Source organism: Chroicocephalus ridibundus, chromosome 22, assembly GCF_963924245.1.
Source record: "Chroicocephalus ridibundus chromosome 22, bChrRid1.1, whole genome shotgun sequence".
Taxonomy (NCBI): Eukaryota; Metazoa; Chordata; class Aves; order Charadriiformes; family Laridae; genus Chroicocephalus; species Chroicocephalus ridibundus.
The window spans coordinates 3,859,616-3,876,165 of NC_086305.1; the positions used below are offsets into that span (position 1 = coordinate 3,859,616).

Genomic DNA, 16,550 nt, shown 5'->3' on the forward strand with positions numbered 1-16,550 from the left:
CTTTGTTTGCGAGGGCAGAGGGCTCCAGCTGCTCCCCGGGAATCGTGCGAGGGCAGCGGGGGTTTGGGGGTGCCGGCTCTGGGAGCAGCTTTACCCCGCTGAAGGTGTGAGATGTATTTTACTGAAACGTGTGGGACCCGGAGACGGTTCCTGTCGGTCAGAGCTTGGTCGGTAACTGCAAAACTCGGAGGAAGAGGAGCTGTGTGGAGAATTGATCGGTGTGTTTATGTAGTCGTAATGGCTTTCAGGAGTTTTATTTTTAAACCAGATGCTGGGTACAGAAAAGCAAGGGAGGTGCTTGCCAGCCGGAGCACTGAACCCGTAAGGCTGCGAGTTTATTGCCCCGTATTTAGAAAGACTTGGGGTTTTGGCAGCTAAAAGTTTTTCTCTTAGCTATCGACTGCTTATATTGCAGCAGTTGATTCTGCCTTTCCTGAAACATAATTTGCTTAATCTGTGATTTTCGAGACACCAAATCTTTCTTGTCTGGCAGCGCAGCTTTGTTGGGGTATGCATGTTTGTGTTTGCCTGTGTGTATATATGTTGTTTTTTAAAAAAAACCAACCCTGTCAGCTGTGTGCTGTTAGTGGGGTAATGGATAGTTATTGTGCAGAAGGAGTATTTGTTTCCTCTGTGTCTGGATTGTGAGCAAATAAACCATTTATATTGATGGCTCGATGGCCAAAATATTCTTCGGATGCGTGCTCCTTCTGTATTTAGACTTCACCTGTTCTTCCATTATTTTTAACAAAGACTTTTTTTTGACTAAAGGAACTGCGCTGTTTCCAGTGGCTGGGAGAAAGAGGTTAAGTGGTTGGGTGGTTTTCCCCTGATTTTTTTTTTTTTTTGTCCTGATCTTTTCTAGGGAGTTAACTCTTGGTTTTGTTAACTTTTCTGTTTTGGGATAACGATAGAAATAACGTGCCGTAGCAGCATCGACTGGCGATTCATTTGCACTCACAGTTTAGAAGTCTGGCAAATGGTTATCACTGATTTATCCAGTCACTCACTCGAGCATCTTCTGCTGTGAAGACCAGGCAGTGATTTCTGCTTCCCTGGCTCCTGTTCTAGTCTGTTGGGGTTATTTCAACTTCAGTGTGAAAAGAAGGTGCTGGCGAGCCCCCCCCCAAGCGGCTCTGCGTGGCCTCTGCGTCGCTGGCCCCTTATTCCATTCCCCACTCAGCAGTGACCTCGCTGCATGGGAATTGCCCTTTCGCGTTTCGTAGCCGGCTTCTATAAACTTCATATCGGACTCAGACAGTCGGTTCTGAACCGTGTTTTCCCAGTAAATATCAGGGTCTCTGTTTGTGTCTGTCCTTCTGTAACGGGAGGAACTGGGCAGAGCCTGTGCTGTGAGACGCAGCGCTCGGGGCTGAGATCTCGGAGGCAGCGCTTCGCCCGGGAGTTCGCCGTCCCGCGCGGAGCGGTGCGTGACAGAGCGGGCGAAGAGGTGGAGGCAGAGCAGGTCTCGAGCGGAGCGGTGCGTGACAGAGCGGGCGAAGAGGTGGAGGCAGAGCAGGTCTGCCGGCCCCCCGCGGTAAAACTCCTGCTGGTGGTGATCTGCAGAGTGCTGTCTGGATTCTGGTTGCAGGCTATGCTAAGTTGGAGGGGGGGGGGGGGGGAACCAACCAACCAAATCTGAAAAAAACACACCAAACCCCCAAAACCAAATAGTCTAATTCCAGAAATAAGATTTACGTAGAGAGTGGCTGCAGAGTAGCGTTTGAAATACAGATCCTGCCTTGCAGGAAAACTTCCATCTGTTGCAGAGATTTGACTTTGACTGAAACATGAGTGCTTTCAGTGTAAAAAACCTCTCATTTCCAATGAGAAAAATTTAAAATTCTTATCAATCAGTCTTAAACAGGGACTTGCTTCGAATTCTGTGGGCTGAGATGGGTGACCTCTCCGGGGTGATATCACCGAGCAGCTTCTCAAGCACGTCAGGCCGTTGGAAAAGCAGGAGCTGGCTCTGCAGCCCCCCATCGCCCCTTCCAGCTCTCGCTCGCTGGAACCTCCTCGCTCTTCGTGGTTTCTTGGGCTGTTTCTTCTGCCCCTGATGTTGTCGTCTCGTTCTCAGCTACTTCTGTCTGTGCATCGGGGTCGGCACCTTTTGGCTGAGGGTCTCTTGTGGCTGGGATCAGCTGTAACTGGTATCCAAGCGTCGGTGGGTCTGGCGGTGACTTTATCCCGTTGAGGAGAGGAATTCTTTTGCTCCCTCTGTTATTTCATGAGCTGCGTTTCTGTGGTTTAGGTGAGGAGCCTTCCTTTCCCTCGAGGAGATTAAGGCAGCAGCTCCTGTCTGCTCCATGTAAACCAGTGGAGCGATTACTCAAGGTTTATAATGACACAGACTGTAGTTATCAGCGTGGTCTCCTATTAAATAATTACCCTGCAGTTTGTATATAAACAAGCCCAATTTACCAGGGTTGCACTGTAAGCTCTTCAGGGTGGGGATCTACCACGTTACTAGTTTTAGTGCTCTTTAGATAATGTAATTAGACAAGACAAATGGGAGACTGAAATTTGTGACTAATGCCTCGTAATACTGCAAGAGGACGGGCTCGCTGAAGTCGTTTCCAGGACGAATATTGTCCTCCCTCTGCTGTGGAGGCTCGTTTCCTCTTCCCCGTTTCAGCCAGGTGCCCCGAGCAGAGGGACGGTGGTGGAGGTGGGGGGGCTGGACCCTTTGCTGGGGGACCGGAGGGCTCGGGAAGGTGGAGGGTGCTCCCGTGGTGTCTCGGGTTGTGTCCAGTGCTTTCTCACATCCCACTGCTATCCCAGCTCGGCACCCTCCTCTCTTCGGGACCCTCGTGGGCCTCTCCAGTCTCCTCCACAGCCTCCCCGCTGCCATGCCCACGTGTTTGCAGACGTTTACTCCTGGACTGACTTCTGTGTGTGGTATTTGCGAATGAATAAAACTGCGCAGAAGTGTCTCGCCGAAGCGCAGCGATGAGACTGGGCAGGGAGCTGGGACCATCCAACTCCTCGAGGTGCTGCTGCCGCCCTCCCTGGGCGGTGAAGCCCTCAGGTGGAACGCAGTCAGTTAAATGCCGAAATGGGTCTGTGTGGCAAAGGTTTTCATAATGAAAAGAAAAAAAACCAAAAAAAACCCAACCCTGGCTAAACAAAGCCGAGCTTTCCTTGCAGCTCCAGCCTTTTGCTTTAGCTCTGTCTTGTCTGTAGCGGGTATCTCCCAGGCCTGCCTGTCCTTGAGAGAGGAAAAACGTGCTTCTCCTCTCCGCATGCAGATTATACTGAATGCCTTTCATCTTTTAGACTTAATATCAAGGATGGTGATGTCTCCCGCTGCCTGTTACGGACAGGAACTCGTTCTTGCAGCTCCTCATGTGACCTGAGCTCCGAGGGCTTGTTGGGAACAAGCCCCTGCTCTTCCTTCTGCCGAACCTCGTGCGACCTGTGCGAGGTGGCCAGGCCCCGGGTGTGCTTTTTTTTTTAGGTTTGCATTCATGATCGCCCCGGGCGCCTGTGAAAAGCAGCACGTCTGTGTCTCAGGACCGGCTGCTTAACCAGCCGTTGTGCATCGCCTGTGGACACAGCACTTGGAGCGTCACAGATTTCGAGAGGGAGAGTTGTAGTTCCAGGTCCATCTCCGGAGCTGTTTGTGTCACTGTGTTGTGGTGGGAACTCAAAGGAGATAATAGCTGTTGCTTCTAGTGCTGCGCTTTGAAAGTAACTTCTTCAAAGCAATTCTTATGAGCCTCTTGATACCAGTCTGTGTTTATTCTGTGTGGTATCTGCACTGTCAGACACCCCAAGTGGAGTTTCCAGCTGCTTCGGGTCTGGCTGCTCCATTAGTCCGGTGTATCGGGTACCAGAGCAGATGGGTGAAGGACCATCTGCCTGTCCATCGCCTCTCCGTCCCGGTTGGATCTGAGGAGGTGTGATAGCGCAGGGGTGTAGATCGTGGTGACGCTCCGGAGGCTGTAGAACTCCTGCAGCTCTTGTTCTTGGGATCTTGAGTGCAGAGGAAGAAGCAGAAGGGTGGGGAGGATGCAAAGGGGGGGCGATGGCTTGTTTCAGCAGCACAGCAGTTCGAGGTAATCGGCAAGTGTCTCTGCAGAGGACTGGAAAGTTGAGAGGGGCTGCAGACCTTGGGAGATGGAAAAAAGACCTCAATAGCATGAACAATGTTAGTTGGAATCCCACATATACCGCCCGTACCGTGCTCTGCATCAGGAGCTTGAGGCTGTGGGAGGTTCCTGCAGGACGCACGAGGCACTTCCCTGGCCAAGAAATGCCACATTTACCCGAGTGTTTTCCTACTTTCTTGAGCGTGAAACAGAGTCCTGTTCCCAGAGATCACTTCATTCTGAGATGATAAATGTAGATGCCTGCTTCAGTCTCTGAAAAGCCTTGGTTTCTGGGTAGTCCTAAAATAGCCACAGAAATATCAAGAGTAAGAGCTGCGCAGGAAGCGCTGCCCATCTGCTGCTGGGCAGACAGCAGCGGTGTCACATCAGCGCCGTGCCCGGAGCCAGCAGGAGGGTGTCCTGCACGGCAGGACCGCCCTGGCACCACAGCCCGGCGAACAGCCCTTTCTCCTTCAGCCTTCGGGCCCCCCCAGGTAGTATTAGATGAACACAAACTTCACCCGTTGCATTGTGCTGTGTTGCTGTTTGCCTTTGCTTTAGTGCCTCGGCGCGCCTGTACCTGAGGCTTCGGAGCAGGGACTGTCCGCTCGGGCATCAAACGAGACATATCTGGGAAGCAGGAATGTGTCTGGATGATTTTAAATGCTGTAAACCCGTAACTTTTGGTAGCAACCCGGGAGGAGTCTGACCCAGCTCTTGGCCTGAAGCCCTTAGGAGCCGCGCAGGCAGGCTCAGCCCTGCATGGGTTTATGTCAGGCAGGGCTAAGTGACTTTTAAAAAAAAATCTTTGGCTGCCTTTCTGCCTTGTAGTAGGAAATTGGCCCTTAACTGGAAATGAACAGCGATTTCTCCTCATATCAGACACTGTGGCTCTCCTGGCAGCCGCGCTGCAGTATTACCACACTCGTTTGGGTATCTGGGCTAGCGGAGAGCTGGGGCCGCTGTGTGCTGACAGCCCGACCCTTCCGCAGAGCCGCAGAACCGAGTTGTGTTGGCACCAGGAAAGAGCCGTCGGTCTGTCTGCCCGTCCCTCTGGGGCAGAGGCACGGCTCCGGCAGGACCTGTGCGCTGGAGCTTGGTGTTTGGAAGTGTGCTGCTCTTCAGTAAACAGCAGACAAAGTTTTTCTGCTTTGAAAAAGTTTGGAAGCGGTACTTGATGTGGAAGGAGAGCTGAGGCGCGGTGCTGGAGTCAGGGAAGGTGCAGTGACCTGTGCCAGAGCTAAGGGCTTACAGAGAGAAGTGCTTTTCCGTGATGGGTTCTTGCCACCTGAAGTCTGAAAAACCAGTCGAGGAATTGATGATAGGGAGGGGACCGAAGGTTATTTCTGAGCTGGACTCCGTGTGACTCAAACCACCATCATCACTGGGTCAGCACAAAATAAAACAATTGTAAGCTGTCTCACTGCCGGCACCAGAAAAAGAGCAAGGGCAGAGCCTGATCCTCTGCACTGGGGCACCTTCCCGTCTTGTCCGGGCTGAGGCATGCCCTTGGGAGAAGGGCTGGTAAATTTGCCAAGATTTATCCAGATGCAAATCCAGATGACACTAGCTCTCCTTCCCCCCCCTGCTCCTGGCAGGCTCGTTTGTGCACAACTTGGCGTGAGGAGACTAATTTTTCCCAAAGCCTCCAGGTATCGCTGTTATAAATTGCAATTAAGCAGCTGTGTCATTATCAGGCGTAGCAGGTACTCTGTGGGCTTCTGCGCATGAATGAGATACTTGAGGCCTTTGGGTGTTGGACTGAGGACTTTTCACCCCTTATTTTTAATCAAATACGAAGTTGAGGTGACTGATGCTTTGTTCAACACTCCTCTTTCTTCCACTCCTGTATGTAGAGGTGCCCACGGGCTGAGTTAGTCTGGAACGTGTACCAGCGCTTCTCTCCAGTCACTGTTTTTCATACGTTTTCAAGAAAACGAGATTTTAAAAGAGCCACTTAGAGCACGTCCTCATTTACAAGTTAATTTTGAAGTTTTGTGGAGCATGAAGCAGCAGAGCTGCTCGTTTAATAGCAAGAAATTAAAACTTCCTGGATGAGTAGGTGTGAGAAAAGAGCTCTCTGCTCTTCTCATCCCGCCGTCTCTAACTGTGGTCATTTCTCCCTTTCAGGATTCTTCATACCTCGATGAGCTCTCCAACAACAACTCCCTCTTCTCGTCCCCTGCGGATTCCCTCTCTGACATTGCGGATCCCAAGAACTTCTTGTCTAACGACAGTCTGAACCACGTGCCAACACTATGGGATGTAAACACGCCGCAGCAGAACCAAATAGAGGTACGGGCTGCTCCTCTTCCATCCTCCCATCAGACCATAAATACCTCAGGCTTCATCCCGCGGCGTTTTCACCAAGGATTTAAGAATCCAACCCGATTTCCCTACGGGGTGAAGTTGCGGTATGATGATGCTATTTTGCTCTTACCAACTTCACTCAAGGAGGGAAGGGGTGAAGTGATGACACACACTTTAGTCTCCTGGAAGCAGGAGAAAACCCGGACATCCGCAAAGGGATACGTGCACTCCTTCGGAGTGCGGTGCAGGCACTACCTCTTCCGACAGCTGTGGCAGGTGGGTGCCGCACGAGGAAGACATATCCCTGAACCGGGATTCAGCAGATCCAGAGTGGCCTGTGACAGGGTGCTCGGGAGTGCTGAAGAGATGGACTCCAGGAAAAACACCGTGTTGTAGATCATTAACTGTCCCCAGCAGCAGCAGCCCCCATTTGTTTATTCTCCATGGCAAATATTTCAGTAACAATGACTAAAAAAACAAACTCTGTCTCAATTTAAGACTAACCATTTGTGTTTACTTTGTGAATCCAAGTCCCTGCAAGCTTTGACATCTCCTGGTTTTCCTGGGCGGGTGATCTCCCGGCAGTCCCGCAGCAACATGTGGTTCTGTGCATTTTTACCAGCCTTCTGCCATCTGTTTTCCCTCAGCTGCTGGGGCTGAGGGACTGATTACTCACTATTGCACAACCTGGGTCTGTCGCTACGGGTAGCCACCAGCTCTGGTTGCTGGCGGAACCGATACCGTACACATCTGAACCTCTAGATCGCAGCTCTCGCAGTGCATGCCCAGCCGCGCGGTAGCTTCCCTTGCAGGTCATTCTCTTACGAAGATTGTGGGGGAAAAACACCCGACGTGAATGCCCCAGAACGCCATCTGGCACGCCCGTGCTTTAGTCACAGTTGTATTTTGAGGTTCTGTCATGTTTTTAGAGGCTGCGTTTCGCAGTTGGTAGGGTGTTTGACTGTATTTCCGTGGTGAATGCTGGCTGTTGGTCACAGCTTGGAAGTAAGAGCCTTGGCAGCGGTTCTGCTTTGAAACGCTGCTGCGCTGTGGCTCAGCGACAGGTTGGGCATTGAAGGAGCGTGGCTTGGTGGCGAGGGACCTGGGGAATGGCAGCTCCTGTCTGCCGTAGACTTTCTGTGAGACCTTAGAGCCATCACACAGATCCTCAAATCAGGCACCCGAGCTCTTGCGGAAACCGGTGAGATCTGATCACCTTTATAGACCTTTGCGGCGCCTGCTTGGCCCCCAGCGAGGCAGAGGACATGGCTGCCCTCCTTCCCGGGCGGAATGTGCTGCGGATCGAGGGCTGTGCAGGCCATCCCCACGCAGCCCGCCAACTGCGGACCAGCCTGCGCTTGAGGTCTGTGAGGGGTTAGCAGGAATGGCACTGAACTGTTGGAACCAAAGAAACGGCTGAGGAATCACAGGCTTGTAAACCGGATGATTAAAAGTGCTGGAAAACAGATACATCCCCCAAGACAGAGAAGGCATGTGCCTTATTATTCCTAGTCTCCTAATAGTATTTTTTTTTACATAGTAGCCTAAATGGCTGTAGAAATAGTTCTGCGGTGTCCTGTTTCTGAGCACGTGAACTCTCTTTGAGGTACTCGATGCCTAAGAAAGCTTGCAGTTTTGTGCCTGTGGAATATACAGCAAAAAACTTAGTGGGAAAGGCCGCTCTAAATCCAGCGTAAAGAATGCAAGTGAGAAACAAATATGTGTCATGTAAGTGTGAACTAACTCGTCTGACCGTGGCAAAGCAGCCGTCTCCGGTCTCCGCGTGCTGTTCTTCACGTCCTCCCGCCGCTTGTTGTCCCGCAGAGCACTTGGGTTCAGATAAGGCCAATTAACTCCTTGGAATTCCATTTATAAACCGCTTCCTTTTGAAAAGAATCTTTAGCTATTTTAAACGTTATCTTATCTGTGTGTTCTGAAGACAGAGGTGATTGGGGGGTGGCGGGGTTTTTTTTTTTTTTGGTTGTTTTTTTTGTTTCTTTCCTGAGTTTGGCGTTTCCCGAGGAGGTGTCAGTTAAGCACATCCTAGTCAGGAGACTTCAGTTTCATTTTGGCACGGGAGGTGGTAACTCACAGGACACTCGGTAAATGGATTGTCAGGTTGACTCAAGATTGGCAACTCTTTTATTACCTGAATTTCAAATATGCTTTTTCTGGTGTTAAAGGAGTTAAACAGGTGATCTGTTGCAAAATCTCAAGGGCGGTGCCGAGGAAAAGGTTCCTTACTGTAACGCTCAGTACGGGACGGAGCCGTTGCTGATGTCCTGCACCAATATACAAGCAATTTAGATAATCTTTCCCTGGCCCTCCCTACACCACCCATTACACCACCAGAACTTCCCATAAAATAGCAGGAATTTTGGCTCCTGAGCAGTTACGAAGCTTCAGTCCAAAGCCGAACGTCGGCCCCATTACCCCGTGCGTCACCCAGGCAGATGCAGCCCTGCTCTGTTTTGGTAGAGCACATCCCCCAGTTGTAGCTGCACGGTCAGCTTGACCCAGCAGCCACGGCTACCCTCGCACTGGCGGGTCAGGAGAGTAGTTTTCCCAGAATTTCAGGCTCAGAGGTTCAGGCGGAGCAGAAACGATCTCTGTAAAGAGCTCTGATGCGCGGGACATCTCAGGAGCGAAGCTGGATGTGTCCTGCCTGGGAGACCCACACGGGGAGCCCAGGCCCAGGAATGGCCTTGTACCTTGTCGTCTTTAAAAAATAAAATAATGAACTGTCTTCTGTCATGTAGCAATTTGAAGAGACGGCGTGGAAAAGACTATATCGGTAACTTGACTTTCCCCCTTCTTTGTATCAGCCGTCACTGGCTTTGGGAAGTGGGTTTACAGAAAGGGGAGAGAGAGCAAAATTGGACGATGAGGCGGCGCAACGCTGAACCTTTCCAGCTCACTGAGAGACCCTTATCTCGAGTGGCCAGTGCTGGAGCTGTAGGTGGAATGTTTGTGAGGGAGGAGGAAGTGGCCGGACGCGGAGCTGCCTTCGTGAGCCTGTGCGGGGAGAGCTGCGCTCCGTGAAGAGAGCAGACATGGGTGACGTGCTGGCTCTGCTCACCGGTTCAGGGGGGGCTCTCCCCTTCGCGGAGGGAAGAGCTGCTGCTCCGCTGGTAAATATTTGCAGGAGTTACAGGCAAAACACGCTCGCTTCATTTGTAATGAAGTTGTGAAATACCTTTTAAAAATAGTTCATGTGATCCATTGTGTTTTCTCACAACCGTCTCACAAGTTTGGAGTGTTTTTAAGATGGGGGAAGCAAAGCCCTGCCTCTGAAGCCTGTAGCTAGGATTTTTGTGAGCTGCTGATGGAGTTGTTTGTTTTTTTTTTTTTTTCCTAACTAATTCAGAGCACTTTGAAATCTTGAACACCCTTCTCCTAGCTCAATGCACAGGGAGCGAATTTATGCAGCGGGGAGGGTTGGCTTGTCAGCCAGATGGGGCTGTTCCTTTTCCCACGGAAGTCACGGCAAGATCGGGCAAAATGGAGAATAATGCAAAGAGGGGGGAAAAAAGGGAAGTAAGACAGAGTCTTTGTGCAGTTGTCAGCGGCTTTACTGAATGAGTCTCTCTCCTGCTTTCATCCCAGTGTTCTTGTGTATGCTGCGTGTGCCCCTTCTGTAGCGTTTTTAGACATGTAGCGTGGAGGAAGAGGAAAATCAAGCTGGGAGGTGAGTGAGAGTAGAGGAAGGAAGGAATTGTACAGGCTCGGTGTGGGGCAAGGTGACATATCACTGCTGTAGCTCCTGCCCTCCACCCCGGACCGGCCCTCACAGCGTGTTCTCAGCTCTGGGATTAGCTTCCCAATGCTCCAAACAGCCCAGGTTTCTGTCGCTTCCCTTGCGATGCCTGAGGCGACGTGCCGCGTGCCAAAGCCCCGATGCTGAATTTGGGAGAACAGGGATTTATACTTTGCAGATTGCGTGATGCAAAACCAGACCTGCATTAACTTCCCACTGCTAGAACTGCGAGAAGCAAGTCCTGCCATTCCAGCAGATCCGGGCCTTTCTCTCGCCTAAGAGGAAACTCTTGTACTGAGCTCGGATTTTTAGGTGGAGATGTTTCACCTGCTCTCCAGATTTGTTGGCACTGAAAATAGCTCTTCCGTCCAGCTTCCTTCTGGTAATTCTGACTCAGGCTTCCAGTAATGGAGGGTGTTTTTTTTCTTTCTTCTTCTTTTTTTTTTTTTTTTTTTTTTTAATTTAAAAAAAAAAAAGGAAATAATCGGAGTGTTTATGCTTAAGAACTTCCCATCTTTCACTTCTGCTGGTGGAGCATGGGTCTCTAAGCTTGGCACTCTCCGCAGGCTATAAACTTGAAGTAGTGCTGCTTCTGGCGGCGCTGATTGCTTTGGATGCTGCGAGCTGCTGGCTTGACCTTGCTCGCTGTCGGGAAATTCCAGTGTGATTTTTGTTTGAGTGGGGGCAGACAAAGGATCTCCTCGACTCTCCCTTCCCAGCTCCGGAGTGTCTCAGAGCTGTCCTGGCTGGCTGCGGTGCCGTGGGCTTGGATGGTCCAAAGCCATCGGTAATTCTGAGGCAGCAGTTGGTGAATGGAGAGACCTGGGCAGCTTGTCCAGCAGCCAGACCCCTCCCCAGCGCTGGTCTGGGGGGGCTTTTGGTGTGCTGTGAGCTCCTGTGGCTGGTCTCTAGTGGGTCCTTCCTCACCAGTGGTCCTGCGAGAGCAGCTGGAAGCCTGGAGGCTCTGGTGCTCTCAGGCAGAAGGTAGCGGTCCTTGCCCCCAGGACCGCTGTTACTGGGTTGTGTTCCGGGGCAGTTAGGTGATTACTTCAAAGAGTGCTTTTAATGTTAAAAACAAAATTGCAGAAATGTTAAGTAAATGATTGCCTCAAGGGCAGTTGGTAAGAAGATGTGAAGCGTTGGTGTTTAATGCTCGGTCCTTTCCCAGCGATGGCTTTTGCTTGCAGTTTTGTTCGGTCTTTCCCATTATCCCTGTTTGGATCTCCTCGCCTGTACTCCAGTGTCCCCGTCTGGTTCCCAAAGTGGTGCTGGTTCCCTTCCATTAGCAAATCCAACCCAGAGCGCTCAGTTGGACTCGCCAGTTCAGGATAAAACCCATGATCCCGCAACAAGAATCTACACGGCCCCTTTTAACAGGGACGTGCCTTGTCGGGAAGGGCAGAGCAGTTTTGTACAGTGTTCCCTTCGAAGTACGTGGGGAAACGGTGACTAACGTAACTGCCCCGGTGCAGAGCAGGTCCAGTATTCCCGTAATAACCTTCAGTCACGTCTTGACAGGGACTGCTGGCTTCTGAGAGCCCTTTGAAAGTGGCGATGTTTGCCCAGGTAATCTGTCAGTGCTAATGGGAGGCGTGTGAAAGGTGGGTTTATGCCTGAGATCTCGTGTTTAAAGGTAAAACGTGCCATTTTGGCATCACCTATCTTCATGTGGTGTAGTTTGGCAGAAAGGCTCCGTGTCCTGCAGGTGGGGGAGGACATGTGTCCCTGCAGGCTTCCATCACACGTGGGCACGCATACAAAACGTTCACACTTTGCAAGAATGTGTTCACCTTGGTCAGTTATTCCCTGTGCGTGTGCGTATGTCAAAAAAGGCACGTATGGCATTCGCGAGATTTATTAGTTTCCAGAATTACTGCCCAGAGCTTTTCTTTCGCAAACAGAAGGTGTTAAAGTCCACTGACAACATCAGAGTGTGAGATCCGAGTAGAGCGCACAAGTGTCTTTACTGTTGTTGTACCTTCATGCGTGTTGGGGGTGGAGGGCTGAGGGTTAAGGCTGCTTTCTCACCGCACCCTTTCTCTTCCAGCTGTTCTCGCCCAGCAGATCGTTCTCTGGCTTAAACAGTTCGAACGACCACGTTCCTGCTGTCCCCAACACCCCGCTCCTCATAAGCTACCAGGTGAGAGCCGTGGTCGGCTTCAGAAGGATCGGACACCAGGCTCTTGACTTGGGAACGTCGCAGGGTGGAGGGGAGCAGTTGTCACCGTTCTCCCTTCAGAGGGAGCGAGACGAGAAAATTGGACACATTCCAGCCCCTGCCCTTTTCCAGGAGCGTCTTATAGTTCCCTTGGCGGAACCTCGTGATGTTAAAGAATGATTTGGGATTTCATGACTCTGCTTTACGCTGCTGAGCGCCACGCTGAGTTTAAAGCTGGTCTGTGTCCCTTACTCGGGGCCGGATTAGGGCAGAGCTGGGCTGAATTCACGCTCGCCCACAGCCCAGCTGAAAAGCGATGCAGCCATCTTTCCCTAACTCGGGGGGGGCAGGCGTTGAAAGGAGCTCTTCAAGCACTTGCTGGGCCCCCGGAGTGGGTTCTCACAGACGGTTTTCCTTGTGTTGCTGTAGTCTGTAAATGAGATTAATTATATTTGAAGGGTTTGTGAATTTGCATAGAGCTGGTTTAAATGGTTGTTTCTGGCACCGTGTAGCACTGCGTGTGTCCGTGGTTCAATGAGAACATTAACATTTGATCAATGCTGCGGTTTTTTTTCAGTCTCAGGCTCCTGCAGAGGAGGAGGATGAAGGTGAGGAGGAAGAAACAGAAGAGTTGGGGCAAACGGAGACCTATGCAGAATATATACCTTCAAAGTGTGAGTGTCTTGCCATCTCAGGAGTATGGGAAGTTCTGTTAACTCCATTGTGGACCAACCTAATTAACTGCTCCTTTATTTTCCTGCAAGAGGTGTGTGGTGCTTGCCGTGGCACATCCCAAGCTTGTGATTTTTCTAGAAAAGCTTTACCAATGCGCTGATCCTTTGCTGGTGCTACGCTAATTTAACAGGACGCTTTTCTATTGCTTTTGGGGGAGGCATGACTTGGTTTTGGCAATCTGAAATTTCAACGGAACAAAAGAGCGAAGAGTAGGCGTCGGGCTTGTCCCTTCTGTTCCTGAGCGGAGGGCTACAGACTATTAATACGAGGTCTGCAGTCCTTTTTGAGGTGCCTCATGGGAGTGAAGAACTTGTTATCTGTTTTTCGTGTTGTCATTTAGCCAAGATTGGGAAGCACCACCCTGACCTCGTGGTTGAGACGAGCACCCTGTCCAGCGTCCCCCCACCCGACATCACCTACACCCTCTCCCTGCCGCGCTCCGTTGCCGACAAAGGGTCCCTCTCTGCACTACAGCTGGAAGCAATCATTTACGCCTGCCAGGTACGTGGCTCCGGTGTACCCAGCTCGCGCGTCGTACACTAGAAAGAAACTGCCTTTTGCATGGACCGATGTTCAAGCGCGTTCTAAAATAACCTCTAATATAGGTGATGAAACTTCGGAAGCTTTGTCATATGGCAGTTTAAATGCATTTTGAAAGGATTTTTTGAAGCCGGGGACTTCTGTGGGGTCTGTTTCCTGAAGAGGCAAGAACCTTTGACTTTTGTTGCGGAAGGGTGTGCTTTACCTTGTGGGGACCTGGGGACCTTTTCCACGAACTGCCACTTCTGAGCTTGGCCGCGACACTTGACCATTTCTGCTGTGATTTATGTGGGCAGGATAAATGCCCAGCAAATGGCCTCTTGCATTGATGGGCTACGTGAAAGGGTTAAGTGGTGCTCTTATAAGCTCACATCAAAGCCGTTGGTAAAGGCAAATCTAGTTTAATTTCCGGTTCTGTTCTTGATTTTGCAGCAACATGAAGTTCTGTTACCCAACGGGCAGCGAGCTGGGTTCCTCATTGGGGACGGTGCTGGCGTTGGAAAGGGCAGGACAGTTGCGGGCATCATCTTTGAAAATTATCTTAAAGGGAGGAAAAAAGCTCTGTGGTAAGTTGTTGTGTTTTTTTTTTCTCTTTTCCCGTAAGACCTTGGAGTTAGTTTGGATCTGGGAGTAAGGAATTCCTTAGTGCTGATGTTGGCTTTATAGTTGACTCATGCTGTGGCCTTGGGTAAGTCGTTTCCACCTCTTTGTGCCTGTGAAATGGGAATATTTCCCCTGCAGCGGTGATGGAGAATGAGTCACTATGAAATAGCAGATTATGTACTGCTTGGAGTGCAGTGTCAGGCCTATCCCCGCTCCCTTTGAAGTCGGCCGAGGGGGTATTCGTGGACTTCCTGGGTGCGGGCACAAGCCCCTGGAGTGCAGGGTGTTACTGCAGAACACACACAGCTTGTCGTAAGCGGCAGACCGGAGCCTGCTGTGGGATCGTGCGCCGAGGTGTGTGGGCAGTTGGAAATGTGACGGTTTTGCACACCTACTGTTGCTTTAGTCAGAGCTATTAATCACTGTGCATGCCCTGACTGTCTCCTTAGGAGATAACCAGACCCACGTCTTGCTTTGCAGGTTCAGCGTCTCCAATGATCTCAAGTATGATGCCGAGAGAGACCTGAAGGACATTGAAGCCTCCCACATTCCTGTGCATGCTTTGAATAAGGTAAGGAGAGAAGTTGGGATGGTGTTCTGGAAAATCAGCCTACAGTAGCAGTTAGATGGATCCGCCTGGGCGCGTAAAGCAGCAGTGGGTCCTGCCGCCGCGTGGCTGGTGGCACAGGCAGTAGCAGGCAGCGGGCAGCTTGCTGTTCCCTCTCTCGGCGTGCTTTTCCCACTCTGGCCTCGTGCTATTTTTATACGCTCTGCAGAGCCGCTCTGTGAGCACAGGGCTGTTTCCTGCAGGGAGCGAGAAGTGTCTCCAGGCAAGTGCAGAGTTCAAGCAGGGCTTGAACCTTTCTCGCTGGTCCCGAAGAGTCCTGCAGAGGGAACAGCTCCTGCTCGGTGGGGCCGTGCTCTGCTCTCCTGGGCAGCGCCGATTTCATGGAATAGCTTTTCAGAGCTTGCAAGTGAGGGAGAGCATCGAAACGCACAGATTGGTGCCTGGCAGGGGGCTGCAGACGCAGGGTGCCATGGCTGAGCACGTGGGCGTTTTCCCCCGCTGAGCAAATCAGAGAATATTCAGACTTTCTTCCAGTTATTCAGTGACGAGGATGAAGTATTTCTCAAAAGAAACGACCAGCAGTTGTGTAGTGACTGTTCTCAGAGTCATTCGTAGCCCGCGCTTTAGTTTCTTATCCACTACACCAGCCTTGTCCAGGCTTGTGTTTGCCACACCACTGGCCAGTTCGCTGAAGCACTCTCCTCTGGTTTTTAGTGGTGTTGAACAACCAGCTCTTACGAAGTCAATGGAAACCACATGGGCTTGACACCTCTGAATGCATCTATTAAGAGAATGAAAGGGATGTTTGTTTTCAGACCAAAAAGGCTTTAAATGGAACTTTCTTCAGATTGGCACCATGGGTTTTTCCCCCTGCCTTTTATTTCATGACAGGTGGGACCTGTCACAGTAAGGCAGGCAACAGTCTCACCTGCTCAAAGAGAAAATTATTTTCTCGAAGTAATTAAAACAGATGGGAGGGTTCAAAACAACTAAACATTCTAAACTGTTGCTTAAAAAAATGAAGCGACTTCAGCTGGCCAGCAAATTGAAGTCCTAGCGTGGCCTCCGTATTTCACTGCATGCATCCAGATGTGCTGACACATTGGCGAGTGGAGCTCGTCCAGACGTTTAAAGTCCCTGTCATCACCGTATCTCAGTGCCAAATAGAAGTGCTAAAGATGTCAGCTACCAACAGTCTTTTGTCTGTTCTGCTCTCAGATTGGGTTTTGTTCTTGGAGGCAGGAGCGTGTGTCCTGCACGGTCGCGGCACAATCGGCGGTATTGATTGTGGGCAACGAATGGGCGCGACGTACTGGGGACAAGCACCGTGAGCGCGTGTGCTCTTGTTCTTCCTCTCTGCAGATTAAATATGGCGACACAGCTACCTCAGAAGGAGTCCTCTTTGCCACTTATTCTGCGCTGATCGGTGAAAGCCAGGCAGGCGGGCAGCACAGGACACGCTTAAAACAAATTTTGGACTGGTGCAGGGAAAATTTTGATGGAGTTGTATCCTTTTAAAGAAAAAAAAAAAAAAAGGAGCAAACGAGAAGAACTGCATGCTTGTGATTGAATTCACTGAGGAACAAAGGGCTAAGGGCCATCTGAAGTCACTGGGAGCAGCTGTGCCGAGCAGCCGGGTGCCTGCGGTAGATATTTAAATGCTGTAAGCACACGCATTCCCCCACGCGCTCTCCTCCTCCACAGGCTGCAGTGTTCGTGGGAGGAGGGGAAGAACGCAGCTGGGATCAACCTTTTCAGCGTTCTTCTCCCTCAGCAATACAAGAC

At 50.9% G+C, this 16,550-nt stretch overlaps 1 protein-coding gene across 6 annotated transcripts in view; it reads left to right on the forward strand.

Annotated features, from left to right (window-relative positions):
• Positions 1-16,550, forward strand: part of SBNO2 (strawberry notch homolog 2) — a 64,961-nt gene that overhangs the window by 32,033 nt on the left and 16,378 nt on the right. For all 6 annotated transcript variants that reach the window (XM_063357814.1, XM_063357815.1, XM_063357816.1 and 3 more), the window contains 7 exons: positions 6,225-6,389; positions 12,209-12,301; positions 12,897-12,993; positions 13,395-13,555; positions 14,027-14,160; positions 14,678-14,768; positions 16,128-16,271. In XM_063357814.1, the coding sequence (XP_063213884.1) occupies positions 6,225-6,389; positions 12,209-12,301; positions 12,897-12,993; positions 13,395-13,555; positions 14,027-14,160; positions 14,678-14,768; positions 16,128-16,271 (885 nt within the window). The remainder of the gene's footprint in view (positions 1-6,224; positions 6,390-12,208; positions 12,302-12,896; positions 12,994-13,394; positions 13,556-14,026; positions 14,161-14,677; positions 14,769-16,127; positions 16,272-16,550) is intronic.